This window comes from Apodemus sylvaticus, chromosome 12 (assembly GCF_947179515.1).
Source record: "Apodemus sylvaticus chromosome 12, mApoSyl1.1, whole genome shotgun sequence".
NCBI lineage: Eukaryota > Metazoa > Chordata > Mammalia > Rodentia > Muridae > Apodemus > Apodemus sylvaticus.
The window spans coordinates 29877792-29894645 of NC_067483.1; the positions used below are offsets into that span (position 1 = coordinate 29877792).

At 35.9% G+C, this 16854-nt stretch overlaps 1 protein-coding gene across 1 annotated transcript in view; it reads right to left on the reverse strand.

Moving 5' to 3' along the window:
• Nucleotides 1-16854, reverse strand: part of Dpp10 (dipeptidyl peptidase like 10) — a 794281-nt gene that overhangs the window by 87897 nt on the left and 689530 nt on the right. Inside the window, exons 9-10 of the mRNA XM_052200993.1 lie at nucleotides 10840-10994; nucleotides 1832-1929 (exon numbers count right to left, since the gene is read on the reverse strand). Coding sequence (XP_052056953.1) covers nucleotides 1832-1929; nucleotides 10840-10994 — 253 coding nt within the window. The remainder of the gene's footprint in view (nucleotides 1-1831; nucleotides 1930-10839; nucleotides 10995-16854) is intronic.

Below are 16854 nucleotides of genomic sequence, written 5' to 3' on the forward strand. Positions count from 1 at the left end.
GTTTGGTTCATTCAACCCTACTGTGCACAGTTTGTCAATTCTGAACGACTTTAAGGTTTTTTTTTACCTTTTGAATGTGGATAATGTACTCTGAGATTAGATGAAATGGTTTAATCTCATTGGACTTGTGCTACATAGTGATGCTGAGATTCTATCACAAGCATTCATTCTCCTTGGGTTTTGTCTTTCCTATTTATTACAAAATATATTTATATTAGATAATTAAAGAGGGTCCTTAATCAAAAGAAGCATTACATAAACCTTTCAAACTAACTAATTTGGGATTAAATTTTCCCAAATATGTCAACATTCAAATAAATTTTTTACCAGTCAGACACGTTAGGTTAATTATAAATAGCAAAACAATCACTAGTCTCATCTTATCAAAAAGAGCGTGGGTTATTCTATATACATACATATGTAGTGTGGACTATGCTACACACACACACACACACACACATAGATAGATAGATATAGATATAGATAGATAGATAGATAGATAGATAGATGATAGATAGATAGATAGATATATCCTTTGCTATAAACAACACACTCACAAAATGGGCGTCTTTAATAGATTGTTAAGGAAATGAGATTGGTGTGCTATCTATGAACAGCTAATCTTCAAGATTAGCTGTAGGTTTCATCTCTAGGGCCTTGATAAATTGATTATAAGACTGAATGAAGCTCCTTAGAAATTTGAAACATTTAGGCCTTCAGTGTCAATAATCATTTATATCTTGGTGCTAAAGATGTTTCCTATATTAAATTTATGATTTGGACACATATATTTCTTATCTCCTGATATGTTCATTTAGATGTGTGCATGCCACAGTATATATGTTGGGGACTGGGGACAGGAATGACAGCTTGAAATAATTCATCTACTTTTATCATGTTTCATAGTCTTTTGCTGTTTGACACTGGCTTCCAAGTGTGTTGACCTGTGATTATCTTGTTATTATCCCCGTTATTATCTTGTTGCTGACTCCCATATCACCGCAGGTGAACTGACAGATTCATAATATAACAGCTATCTATATGTATGTTCTGAGGATCTAAACCCTGTCCTTATGAGATTTATACCCAGAGCCACCTCTCTAGGATCTGTTCAAATGTTATGAATATAAGGGCTTCTGATCTTGAAATAAATCATATTTCATTCAACTGTTCTGCTTATAGAAGAACAAGAAATGGTAAACTAAATAAAATTTAGAGAAATTAGTCTTTTAGGGTTTGTTGTTTGTTTGTTTGGTTGGTTGGTTTTAAACTAATGTTCCTATAACCCAGGCTGGCTCATCTGCCTATAAAGCTAAGGATGATCTTGATCTTCTTGATCTCCCCCACTCTCCTTTCAAAGGGACTGAAGAAGTGTACCACTATAGCAAGTTAATGCAGTGTTAAGAGTCTATAAAATGCAGGATTTAGCTCATATCTGGTAATCACTCCACCAACTGAGCTGTTCCGAAATAACTGATTTCCCCTTCTGAATAGCACCATTTCAAAAGAATGGAACAACTGTAATCTAGTAGAAAATTCCATGTAAAATTAACCTCTGTCTTCATCTCCTTCATATCTCAAGCCAATGTCCTGCCCCATTCATTAGTATCTTTCATCATTTTAAGGTATCTCTAATCACCTTGAGACTAAATACTTCTTGGGAACAGCGAAACACCCAGAATGATTTCATTCGCAATGGATGGAGGCAACCTCAGCCTAATTTCCAAGTGGAATGGTAGTGCTGATCACATCATTCTCTAAATGGCAGCAAAATGATAATTGGACGGGAAATATCTAATTTCTCCTTTAAAGTGGAATGGAAATTGCCTACCTTGATTTAAAAATGTCGGGTGGCATCAGCTCCAAAGTATGAGTTGGTCCATACAGGTTTACAACATATAACTTCACTGATGGGTTCGCTTGACCTGCCTTTGAGAAAATAAAAGCTGTGATATGTAATATTTAAACATTAGCCTATGTTAAAACAAAGAACAAAACAGAAACTTCAACTGGTTTAAGTTCTCTGTCTCTGTCTCTTTGTGTCTCTGTCTCTGACTCTGTCTCTGTCTCTGTATCTCTCTCTCTCTCTCTCTTTGTGTGTGTGTGTGTGTGTGTGTGTTCCCCTTTACTTGGGATAAAAAGTTAATTTCTTCGAAATAGAAATGATTTTTAAATTCATCCACTTAATTAGCTTCCGTTGTTTTTTCCAGATTGCTGTTTCTGGGACATTTAAGACAGACAATTAAAGGTTATGGGAAACGAGGGTGGTTTTACTCATGAGGTGATGCTATGGAGCTCCATTTGCAGAGCTATAAAAAGTTTTGGCATGCAAAACAGCAAGTAGACCAAGTAACTGCTCACATCATAGAATAGGACACCAGAGTGAAGCTTTATATTTGGAAGAAAGGCAAGGGAACATAAGGTAAGAACAAGGGAAGAAGCCAGTAGGAAAGATGTAGTGAGTGGAAGAATGTAAGGATGAGGAGCAAGTAAAAGACACACAAAAAATGGAAAGAGAGGAAAAATAAGGGAACAGGAAATAAAAGGGAAGGGAACAGGAAAGGAGAAGGCAGGGAAAAATCCCATCTACAAGGATTATAGATGTCCTACCCAGAAGAGACTGCTACACATTGTCCTCTGACCTACAAATGTGTGCCAACATGCAAATACACAAATAAATACATCTAATTTAAAAATAAATGCAGAAATATGAAAAATCTTACCCACATGCCTCAGATGCCACGTGTTTAAAATTCAAAAGAGTCTAATGGATTCCATTGCATTAATGTGTCCCATCTTTTCTTTTTAAGCTTTACTGATTACTAAATGGTGACTCATATATTTAAATGACCCTTGAGAGGTGCAGAATCAGTCGTCTCTGAGTGTACAGTGGGAAGAGTAGAGAGTAGAAGTGCATGTATAATTTGTTTTCAGTTAATCAAAATTCCATTAAAGAGACAATAACTACCAACTATGGTGGCTGGTACACTTATAGTTCGTAATATGTTTTAAAGGATTATGACCTAGGTTTGTCACTAAATGTCCCTACTTTAGTACAAAGATTATTATTATCATTGTTCTAGATACAAATAGAAATGATAAAGCAAAATCACTAAAACTATGAGAGCTGAGACTTAAACATTCAAGCTAATTATCCCTTGTGTTAAATTCCAGGCATGACAAACAAATAGTTGCAAAATACTCTGTGAGGGAGAAAGGGATTAAGATCAGCTCCTTTGACAATGTCTCAACCAGTTTGCACACTAGAATGAAAGAAAGACCTCATGGGGGGCTTGTGGAGTTTCCCAGAGGTTAGTTCACTTGCCATGTTAGCAAAAGAACTGGAGTTAGGCTCCCCAACAGCTAAGTTAATAGGAGATGAGCTTGGTGGTGTTCTTTTCCTGAACAGACTCAGAGACAGCTGTTTCCGCACCTCTCAATGGTCATATAAATATATGAGTCACCATAAAAAAAACTGGACACATTAATGCAACAAAATTCTAGCCACAGAAGGTGGAAAAGGGGTCTTCAGAGAAAGCTGGCTGACAAGACTAGCCATTATAAGCAACTTCTGGATTTGATTGGGAGCCCCTATATCAATGAAAAAAGTGAAAGCGTAATATAGGATTTCCTGACATTAACCTTGGACCACCATATACATACACATTAACAAACATACAAAAACAAAGGAATTCCTTGACTACTAAAAGCAGTTATAGGGATCAAAATTTATATATATATATATTTGGCTATTTCTCTAGGTAGATCAACTGAGTTAAAATTTAAAACTTGCTTTATGAGGTAACTTGACCATGTAGATACTTCATTGCCAGCAGCACCAATCTTTTATCATTTGGGACCTTGCAGCCAAAGATCGTTTTGCCCTTCTTACAGACCTAGAATTAGACTTTCCAGGTGTAGATCTACACATCTGTGTTTTAACTAGAGCTCCAAGTGACCAGGACACAGTTTGATCAAACACTGCGCCATATTTGTGTATCTATTCTCTACCTATTAACTATAATAATCTATTATCTGTATCAAACATCTATTACCTATATGTACTTTATAATCTAATATCTCTTATCTGTTATCACCTATTCATCATTTTCTACCCATATATTAATCTTTTATTCCTGTTACACATTTATTATTTATATGCCAATTATCTACCATATAACATATCTATCATATATAACATCTGTATCTCTAACATCTATTATCAATCCATCTTTTATAATCTGTCTACCTATCATCTATCTCTATCATCTATCTATCTATCTATCTATCTATCTATCTATCTATCTATCTATATACATATATATATATTACCTAACTATTCTTCTGTTTGCAATTTATCAGTCTATCACATACCTTTCATTATCTTCTGACATCTATTTATCACCTATCTATTCTCTATCCATCACATAAAATCCCTGTTTTAGCATTACTATTGCTTTGATGAAATATCATCACCAAAAACAATATGAGGAGGAAATGATTTATTCTGCTCAAAGTACAATATAATATTTCATCATCAAAAGTAGTGAGAACAGGCACTCACATAAGGCAGGAGCTGGGAGGCAGGTAATATTGCAAAGAGCACAGAGAGATATGCTGTTCCCTGGCTTTCTCAGGCTGCTTTTCTGTAGAATCTAGGATCACCATCCCAGGAATAGATGGGCTCTCTCCCATCAATCACAAATTATGAAAATGTCCTACAAGCTTTCCTATAGTCCAATCTTATGAAGGCAGTTTCTTAATTGAGGTTCCCTCCTCTTAGATGATTCTAACTTATGTCAAGTTCACATAAAATTATCCAACACATTATCATCACTTCTCTATCATCTATCATCTACTATCAAACTACCCACCAGTTACTTTCTAACTTGTATGTTCTAACACCTTTGTCTCACCTACATCTATCCTTTTTATGCAATATATAATTTTTCTGTTGAGTACTATTTGCTGTATTACCCAACAATCTATCATCTATTTATCTATATCTATCTATCTATCTATCTATCTATCTATCTATCTATCTATCTATCTATTTATCTATCTATTATATATATATATTGTCTATCTACAAATATGCCTACTATATTGTTAACTAAGCATAACTTACTACCTGTCAGAAGTTAGTGTTTATAAGATTAGATCCAGAGGGGCTGTACCTTGCCTTTAGCACAATGTTGACATGACCAATGCTCATTATTGGGACATGTTTTGAGATCTGGATCACCTAAATCATAAATCTGTGAGTCAGAGGAATCTGAATTTAAATTTGGCTCTGCTACACTGTGCCATAAAGTATATGATTAAAATTCCAATACACAATTTACTTAATTTTCAAAACAGAGACAGATATTCATCTGAGAATATGTCAGAAAACATGCACGAAGACATGTGAGAAAAATACTTTCATTAGATAAAATGTAAGAGTTTTGTTATGTAAAGTAACAGAGATGGCTGAATAAACTATCTAAAAGAAGATATGGAAATGAACTAAAATGATTTGTGTTTTTATGACACAATTTACCCAGTCAGAGAAATTTGTACTTATATTTTAATCATTTAATACACTAACTATACAAATAAGGACATTAGAATAGATTGGATATTCTTGTGAACTCTTTCCAATAGTTTATGGTTTACTTTGCCAAAGACACACTGACACTAATAATTTCTTTAAGGGAATCTGCCACTGAAACTGTAAATTTGCACCTGTGCAGAATGACTGATATCCCAATCAGCTTCCATCCGCATGCAAATTGAAAAGTGTATGGAGGAGACCATTTTTATATAAAGGCACCCCAGTGAAGCATCAGGCTGCCTCCCAAATTTGGCTATTCAGCACTTCATAATCTCAGTTAAAATTTTACATTTCCATGGAGTTTGGAATTAAGCAAACTTAGTGAGTTCATTTTCACCTTTTAATATTCGAATCATTCAGAGAGTGTGCAAATGAGACAGTTCATCTCTTTGCTTTCCATAGTCCCATTTGCCACAAAGACTGCAAATCCACAGAATCTCATCCTCCATGATTCTGAAATGCAAGCCTCAATAATAATTAACCTTGTTTTACTGGCAACTAAATTGTCATTAAATGAGATAATGTTTTAATTAAGAAGATTAACCTGAGGTTACAGAGAGAGAACTCTGCATCTCCTTTGTGCTGAGTTGCTAATGATAGGGTATTTTATGAGCACCAAATCGTGCTGAATTAAATAAAATCCAAATATATTTGTTTGGTGCAAGTGTTTCATCAGTAAATCTGATCATGCTGAGTTTTGCTGTACCGGTTTTTAAACCCAGCTTAATTTAAACAGCGATTTAATATGAACTCGACATTATCTCGATTTCTAAAGTGACACTTTCTGAAATTTTATTGTTTGCAAGCAAATTGAACCTGCATTTGTTATGGGAAAATTAATAATCATTTAGAAGTAGGGTAGATAGAGAGTAAGTTGGAAAATTAAATGGCATACTCAAAGAGATACTGAGCTACGGTGTGAGTAGTACAAGTATCCAAACCCTAACTGTCTATTTTGAAACTAGTATCTTAAGCATATGGATGGTTCTCTCAAATAAAAGCCATGCCCAGACAAGGGTCCTTTCTCATAGCTTTGACTACTACAATGTCTGTTCACTCTATCAAAATACATGTGAATTTGCGGGCATGCCATGCATGTGACCTGAAAAGCATATATGTGTACATATGTAGACAACAAGGTGCAACCTCAGTGTCATCCTCAGAAACACATTTCACATCCTTATAAACCAGTCATTCATTGTCTAGAGATTCCCAAGGAGCTTACGATATCTGCCTGATGTGTCGCAGGGATCTGTCTATCTCTATCTCCCCATTTGCTGATTACAAGCTTGAGAACACCAGGTCAAGATTCTTTTTCTGGGTAATACATTGGTTCTCAAAGTCAGGTCCTGATGCATGAGGGGAAATCTATGAGATTATCTCTTTAGCTCCAGGTTTTAATATTAAAACTTTCATTGACAATCAGTGCTTAGTCTGTAAGTTTATGATGCTGTGCTGCTGTGTTAATACAGCACATTATCTCTGTTGTCTGTATATAGCTGAGTCTCTATCTGTAAGTTATGCAAATGGACACATATCAGTATCTAGGAAAGAAAGGCAGATGTTTAGGTTTTCTGAGTTTCTATAAAAATAAAAGTTGATCTCTAGAACCATTATTTAAGTTATTTCCCTCTCCTAAAATAGATGTAACATATCAAAAATATATTGTGCGTATAGGTTTGTGTATATGTGCATGCATGTGCATGTAGGTATATTCAGCATCCATCCAATGATATCAGATTCCCCGGAGCTGGATTTACAGGCAGTTGCAAGGTAAACAACATGGATGCCAGGAACAGAACCTAGGTCTTCTGTACTCTTAGCTGCTGAGTCATCTGCCTACCTCATAGCTATGCCTTTTAACTTCACTTAAACTTTAGGATCTCTGCTTATCCATTCCTAAAAAATAAGTGAATGCAATGAAGATTAAATGAGGGAAAGTGGCAGCCTCCCTCAAAACAAAAGAATTTTTTAATAGTATCTATTACAGGGTCAATTAGTAAATAGACACCCAGTACCAGAACTAATGGAACCACAATTTATTACATGATAATATATCTATAATTATTTTGTATCTGAGTTCCTGGTGACATATTTTAATTTTCTCAAATATTTATAGTTCGCCATTTATGAGTGTCAGTTTTTTTATGTGGTGAGACCCAAACTGTCTATAAGTGAGGAGTTAATTAAAAGACACAAGTAAGTAAATTATTATAAAAATCAAGTGCAATTTGCCCTCTTGAGAAATGAATCACTGTGTTATCTCCTCCACAGGGCTGATTTGACTCCATTCTGCACCTGCCTTTTACACTACTACCTCTCTCCCTTTTCTGTAGTTCAGAAATTCAAAGATTTTGCCATTGTTAAATTAAGCAAGGGAAGAATTAAACAGAAAAGAGTACTCAGTTTATCGAATGTGTTCAAAGGGCAGGTATGTAGTTTACAGGCTCAAAATGTTCACCCACAAAAATCTAGCTGAACTTATAATTGTGGGAAAGTTACACAATTTGTTTCTTGCATATGAATAGGAATCTTTTTTGATAGGCACTGACTGCTGTTTTCTGAAGATCACTGACTTAGCGCCTACTAAACTCTATCCAGTGAATATCTCCAAAGCTCTCCACATTCAAACCTTACCGTTTTTTCTCTCTAGAATGTCTGAGTGTGGTGTTTAGGAAAAGGGCCTGGTAAGTGGCCACCAACTCATCCTAGCCTCACTGTGTTTCCACAGCAGACTGGGCTAACAAGTGTGATGACGTTTTCCTGTACTGTACAGACAGTATAATGAACAGGTTCAAGACCAGCCAAGATTTTTGCACATGAAAAGAACAAAGCACATTTCTCCAAACCAGTGACTCAAAATCAGTTTCTGGGAGGTCAGGGAGGGGTTATGGTGAGAAAAAGGGCTTGTCACCTCCCATGATGATCTGAGTTTGATCCCTGGGACCTACATGTTGGCCAGAGATAACAGACTTCTCCTATCAGTTGTCCTTCGATCTTCAAAAGTGTGCTGTGGTATACATTCTCTACTACAAAAAGAAAAGTTTTTTGGCTCTCTATAATTAAGGTCTATGTCTATAATTAAGACCTAAACTATACAAAGAAGACTTTTAGAAGTTGTTTTTGCATGATCAATGTATAAAAGATCTTGCTAAAACCTCCTTATAGTGAGGAAAATTGTTCTAAGAAGAATTTATCTTCAGAAGACCAGACCAAGTCAATTAACACTACAGTGTGGATTCAGTGGGACCTCCAGCCTCACACTTGGTAGAGGAGCAATTGGCAGATGATGGTTACTGGGAAAGTAGAATCTTTATTTCTTCAGTCCTGTGGTTATTGCAGGCTTCCCAATCTCCAGTGGATAGCCTTGTACCCATGAACATATGGGCAGCACTAATTAAACCCAATGGGTTAAATGAAGAGGATACAAAGTTGTATAGGATAATTGTTGGAACAGGGTTCTCTAGAACATATATTCAGGTGGTAAGGGGTAGTTGTTATCAAAATGTATGACATACATCTATGACATTCTCAAAGACTAAGAGATAAACATTATTGTAATTTACTTATTTAAATAAAATTTGATGTTCTACTTCTCTTTCATGCCTAAGTCATAGGCTGTAGGCTTTTTAATTAACAGATGATTCATCCATACTATACACAACATATTTCGCTACAGGCCTAAGATGGTAAACCAGAAAAACATCTATAATGCAAGCTTTGTGATCTAAGTTTGAATCCCACATTAAAAGAATACTTGGTTACAGCCATGGGTATATAGCAATGTCTGAAGAGGCTGAGACAACCACACTCCTAGTGTCTACTTGTGAACCAGCCCAGCTAATTTGGTGAGGACAAGGTTCAGTGAGAGACTCTATCTTAAAAATAAGGTGTATAATAATTGAAGAAGACTTGTGACATCTTACCTCTGAGCTCTCTATAAAACTTTATACACATTTATGCATATAACACATACCACATCCCCAACCCCAACACTAATACTCCTTCCATCGCACCACTATTACCACCACCATCACCACCACTACCACTACCACCAAGTAAAACTTGAAGCATTAGGGAAATCCTGCACAGAAATCCAATGCTTTTAACTGTGTTTATGTACTTGTTCTGGAGGCCTCATTCCACACTTGAAAATAATTTTGCTGTCTAGGCAAAATTTCTATGCTCTTCTTGCTCTATAAAACCTTTTTATCTAACTTATGCACTACTGGGTAGGACTGAACAAGAGCATTTCATAAAACATATTCTATATCAGGTTCTACCAAAATAATGCTTCTGTTAATACATTTAGTAGTGAATTCTTTATGCTTATTCTATTCTTTACTGGAGCCCTTTATGATTCATCTTTTTTGGACTAGAGATTCTTTATGCTCAGTCAATTTTTATGAGAGAATTAAAATACATAGTAACTTATAGTACATTAACTGCTATAATAAGTCATCTGAAAGAAACTAAAAAAATGTTTGAAACTAAGAACTCCTAACATTTAGCTATAGCATTTCTTCATCATATAACATCTATTTACAACTCCAAGGATGTACTTTGGAGAAGGCTTTGTCCTCTCCTCCATTCTGCCCTTTATCTCTTCTTATCCCCCTTTCAACTGAACAGAGGTAAGAAAAAAAAAAAATCAAGAATGAGCATTAGAAGGGAAGAAGTGCAATATGTCTCATGTTCCCTCTCCCCCCCCCTCTCTGTGTGTGTGTGTGTATGTTCTTGTGTGCAGATCTATACCAGTGAATGAACATAAGTATGCATTTGTATAGAGACCAGAGTCAATTCCTTTTAGTAATTCTTCTGGTATTAGTCACATTAATTTTTTGAGAAAGGGTTTTTCATTGGCTTGGAGCTAACCATGAGATTTAGTCTATCTGGCCAGTAATCTCCAGTGGTCCACATACATCTACCATTGCACCACCGGGGTTACCAGTACTACATACTGCAAAGTCTTTCTTTTTAATATGAGTTCTAGAGGATCAAATCCATGTCTTCTGCTCAAACAGCACATGATTTATTGTTGGAGCAATAGCTCTAGCCCCACTTGTACCTTTTTCTACTGACATTCTCCCTTGATTTCAGCTGACAAGCTTAGAATTGATGGCTGTGTTTGCAGATAGGAAACTTATCTTTTAGAGGCACTTTAAGAAAAAAAGCTCAAGCATGCTGTCCATCAAGCCACCAATGCAGAGAGAAAGAACAAATAACTCTTTCACATTGCTTACCTTGGGGTACGGGTACTGCTTTGCTTTGGGGTACAGTGCCCCAGTAAATCGAGGTATAACCATGTTAGGAACCAAGGAGTCATTTATCATCAGGAAGGCGAGTCTCTCTCCATCGGGTGACCACCAGTGGGCAATATGAGAATGCAGAAGTTCTTCTAGAATAAATGAGTGTTATTTGAGATCGACTGTAGAGATGTGGGCTCAGTGACCCACAAACATCTGTCCTTGACATCCTCATTGTGCATGAATATTATCTAGACAGCATCCTATATTTTATTCACTTCCTCAAGAAATCTGTATTTTTAAATTGCTATTTGAATTCCAGGAAAAGCAGATCGAGAGGAAGTATAGAATGGAGCATCCAAGTTGGGGCATGAGGTAGTATGGACTGGACACATGAAAGTATCATTTTAGAGAAAAGAATAGGACAAGAATAGCGAGGGAGGTATAGCTAATACCATGAAAACTTATGATGCAATTCATACATATTTTCATGCAACTGTTCATTCCATTCTCTCATCAGACAAGGTAGGTGCTACCTGTAATTGTTATACTCTTTTTAACTCTAAGGAAAGAATAAAACACATAGAAACACTTTTTATATATAACATAAGATCAACTGTGTTCATCAGAAATTTAATTTGTAGAAATCACATCAAAATTCCCCAAGCTTTGCCTTCTGGCTTCTGTAGTATAAAGTCATTACAGCAGTTACACTGACGATCAGAAACAAGTGAGTAAAACCAGTTTTTTTTTTTTTTTCTTCACAGTTTCATTCTGCAATATCACCTCGGGCTGGGTGTGAACTTTAAATGCTATTTCCACTATTGCCCATGTGTCTCTACAACATGTCTCTGTGTCAGGAAACAGCTCATTACTGCGCTTATAGTGCCTGGTTTTAGTTTATATTATAACAGATTCCTCTGAGGTATCCCATGTCTTCACCACTGTAAAGGCTCTCTTCATAGATGAAATATATTCAACTAATTTTGCCAAATATGTCAATTCTTTCCTTTAGGGATTATGGAACAGTAATTAATACTAGAAAAGAGATTCAGAAAATACATATTCAGACGTAAATTGTTGAGAACAGAAGCTGTTTTGAGTGGTGTGTGTGTGTGTATGTGTGTGTGTGTGTGTTGTATTGTGTTGTAATTTTTTTCCAGAAAGGAAATAAAGTATTGTGAACCATAGAAAGATGTGGTTATGTGTCAACTGTTATCTGTGGTGTCCTTAAATGGTATGAAGGTAGAGGTGAAAGTTGTTGGAAGAGCAAATACTTATGTTACCTGGCTGTAACAAAAATAATAGTAATCATAAAGATTGTAAAACATGGCTGACATAGGTCTAGTTTGACATAGGTCTCTAGGTCTAAAAACCTAGAGAAATATCATAGGAAAAAAAGAGAAGCTTGAAATGTGGACATACCTGCAGAACACTGGGTTCTGGGGCATCCCTGTAATAATCCTTTCCTTGTGCAGTTGGGAAAAGAGAGGCAAGATCCAAAAAAAGCCCAGTAATCTTTGAATATTAAACAATTACCTTGACAATGGATAATCAAAATGCAACGCAAACTTCTCCCTTATAAACTGATGACTGTATGTTCCACTGAATATATGTAGCAACAATACAGTATAAAATGGAATGTGTGTGTGTGTGTGTGTGCGTGTGTGAGTGTGTGTGTGTGTGTGTGTGTGTGTGTGTGTGCATGTGTGTGTATGGAAAGGTTTAACCTAGAAGAGCAGAGGTGTCAGACTACACTAGCAGTTGGGAACTTGCCTCACTCCTTCATTTCAAATCTGTGGTCCAAATTCTGTTCCCAAACATAGATTAGGCATGGATGCAGGTTTAAAGTGCAGGCAGGTCCCTAGGAATGATACACATGAGCAAACTGGAACTAGATCAGTGCTATACTATATTCTGACTCAGGAAAGGCACTGGAATTTAATATTAAACAGAACCTACAACATAAAATAATTTTGAACAAAATGTTTCCATGTTTCTAGAACAAGCTTTTATTAGTAGATAGTAACTAATAAATGTCTACTTGATCAGACATATGAGAAGCATGAAACTTAAAATTTAGAGTCAGAGAAATTAAGGGAAGCCTTACCAGAAGGACTAAATATATGTAAAAATATTTATGAAGATGCTAAAGTAACAGCAATAGATGACACACATAATCAATAATCACATGGACAATGCAGCCTGTAGTGCATTAGTTAGCCTTCAGCTCCCACTTTACATGCAAGGGTAGTGATGACCATCTTGTAGAACAGAGCCAGCTATCTGGTAGCAGACTGACTGCATAGGACCCTTACATTCAATGAAATGGCATCTGTGTGACAGAGAAGCACATGTTCTAAAAGTGTTCAGCATTTGCTGTACATTTGCCTGTGGGAGCAGCTATATGAGATCTTATCAAAATATCTGTCACTGCCACAATAGCTATGCTTCCATGGCTCTAAACAAGCAAACATTGATGGCAAGAGAAGAGCCACAAGGTCACTCACTGTAGGAATCTGGTGGTCCTTTCAACTATTTGTATTTGTTTTAAGTTTCTGGAACAACACATGGGATCATCTGTTCTGTAGAAATATCAGAGGGTTTTTTATTTAAGAGCATTGAAAACAGTATAAACAAGGAGTGTAAAAGGTAATGCCCTGCCACTGGGAAACCACATGGGATAGCATGTTTTCTGTTCTCCTAATTATGAAGTTTTACTGCCTGAAGGAACAATGACTCCAATTGGAACATATTAACAAGTCCATTCTTCTTAATTAGACACTGAAATTTCCCCCGTAATCACTTTAAGATCATTGTAATGGAAAAACAAAAGAGAAGAAAATCAGTACAGACAAACAAAAGAGAAGAAAATCAGAAACCTAACAGACAGTATAGTCACTTTGCTTGAATTGATTATATAACTTATCTTCCCAAAATCAAGTATATTGTTACTATGAAAAAAAAAAAAACCCAGGTGATTAGCAAATACATCTTTGTCCCACAGTTCTGATAAATAAATAATTGAAGAAAGAAAGAACAAAAGCAAAAACAAAACAACTTGGCATCTCAGTAAATAAAATGCTTCAGATGCATCTTTCAGGACTTGTGTTTACTTCCCCAGGGACCAAGTAAAACTCCAGACATTTATGCCCTGACACTGGTAAGTTCCAGATCTGTAATAGAGAGATAACAGAAGAGAAGAATATCCCTAGACCTTTGTGGTTTGTTGTTGCTTGTATATGCAGAGCTAGTGTACAGCAAAAGACTGTCTCAATCAAGGTGTATGGAGAGGAAGATACAACATCTGAAATAAGAAGGGGATACATACAAGCCTTATTAATGTAATTTCCTCAATAGCAAGTCTGAAAAAGGAACGATTTATTTAATTGCACCTAACAGGGCATTTATTTAGGGATTGTGTTTCCATATGCTAATTATATTGTTTACAAACAACTTTTTAAAAACAAATCACACTGCATTCTAATTTAGTGTAATTTGGGCTCCTTTCTACAAATTTTATTTCTCTGACTGAAGGAATTTTACTCTAGATGGAGATTGTACCACATGCAGTTTTTTGTCACAGACTCCAAAGTCACACAGCCAAAAACATAAAGTGTTTCCCAAAATCTAACTAAGATACAATTATTGTATTTAGATTAACACGTTCTTCTGAAAAGCCAGCAGGTTTTTGCCCACCATTTTAAGCAGACAGGATTTCCTGAAGACATCACTAAAATCTCTGCTTTTGGTTTGTCCTACTTGTCAATATTCATGAGGGAATTGTCTGTCTAAGAATCTTCCCACTTCCTTCTTACAGTCTCATACTTTGGCTTAAACCTCCAATGGCATATCAGCAAATCCAGCAGCTGTTTCGAAACCCATAGAGAAGCCACACCTTTTGGAAACCATCTCTCTTGCTCTTTCCCTGTCTTTTATGTCTCTCTCTCTCTGGTTGTCTACTTTGTCTTATTTTCTATTTATAGTTTCACTGGCACTGAGTGAATGCTCAGTACTTGATAAACTGATGAGTTGCACATTACCAAGAACACATAAAACTGTAGCAACCACATTAAAAAAAAGAGAGAGATTTCTACTGTTCACGTTTAATGAAACAGATACAACAGTGTATGGAGAAGGTAATATTTTTAATATACATATTTTTTCTTTTTACTGGTCCTTCAGACTAAAGCAAGGATCATTGTTTCATCTGTTGAATGCCTTAAACTCCTCCATACCACCACACTGTGCTCTGCTTACAAACCTATTTAATATCCTGACCTAACTTTTGCTCATACCTCTGACTATCACAAGTAGAAGGGTCAGTTCAGTAGTAACTGCTCATAGTTGGTCAATTCACTTCACTGTAAACATGTCAAACACAGATACCGTTATTCATCGATGTAGTATTGCATTCACATTTGACAGAAGAATGCATTCTACAGCTGTGGACTGAATTTCATAGCATGATCCCTTAAAATACACAATAAATAATTTAGGCATCATTATTATTCTTATTCTTATTGCACCAACTTCGTTGTTTTAATGTGTGTGAGTACTGTGAGTGAAGGTTCCCACGTAGGCTGAAAGAAGATATCAGATCCTCTGGAACAGTAAATATAGGCAGTTGGGTGTTACCTGACATGAGTACTGAGAACCAAACTCAAGAAGAACAGCAAGCACTCCTAATCGCTGTGCCATGTCTCCAGACCTCCACTATCCTCAAAATATTTTAAAGAACCAGAAAATTTGTTCTAATAAATCAAATACTTAATTAGAGTTTTCTTTTTGTATAGTTATATAGTTTGAATGTGTTATCTCATTATTCTCTCTTAATCCCCCTACAATTTCAGATTGTGAACATGTCAACTGTGTACATCCTTCTTATTTTTTTTTCAATTTAAAAGTTGTTTAAAACAAACTTTGACATAGTATCTTTAGTTATATCCCCACACCAAATCCAGGGATGTATATGACTAACATGTCATTTACTTCCAACAAATACAATATTTAAAACAGTCTTATAGCTTTTATGTTTTGCATATTTCTCTGAATTTTATAAGCTCTTCAAAAATATGTGTTTGTACTTTCACTATGAATTAAAGGATTCTAGAAGGAAGCCAAGAGACTTAAAATGGCTCTTTGAAAGATGTATAAGGACTTACTTCACTTAGTGTCAGTAGGTGACAATAATACTGTGCTCACAAATTGGCCTAATAGTAAAAAGAATATGTCCCATCCTTACATTCCAACCTAAGAATACATTGTTCTTCTATTGAGACACAATGTTACTAAGTAGCTTACTTGGGCTAGGACTCACTCTATAGCAGAGATTTGTTTACTTTCAATTCTCCAGCCTCAGACTTCCACCTACAGGAGTGTCATCTGGCTTAAAACATTTTATTGTCTTTTATGTGACACATCTGTATTTCCACCCCCAACATTCTTTAGCAAGAATTGACTCAAAAAATATAAAAATGTGATATGTGTCATTCTGCATCTCCCAGATATGGTGATTTAGGTCAGAACTGCTTGCTCTAAAGTGCAAAAAGAGTAAATCTCTACTACACACATACACACACACACACTGTGCAGGGGTGTGTCAATCACTCACAGTTGATATAGTGAATGAAAGGAGAACGTTGGAGTGTAGGAACTAATGGTACATTAGGGAAACAGAGAGACAATATGAAGTACTGGTTTGAGGACATAAAGAGTTGCTGAATCTATACTTCCAATTCTTTGAAACAACTGTTATGATAGGATTTCTGGCTGGAGAACTGGGTAACTCATGGATAATAGTACTCAGAGGTTTTGGGTAAAGCAAACCCTAATGCAATATAATGATGCAGGAGTCAGAGTGACAAAGTTTAATTTGAATGGCAAATCCTATCTTTGCATAGATTCCCTTCTGCAAAGCCATCAATTCTGCAGTGGCATCAGACAATCTGTGACTTGTTTCCTTGCGACCTCCTTAGAGTCCTCTACACTGTCCATGTTCATTTTGGATTT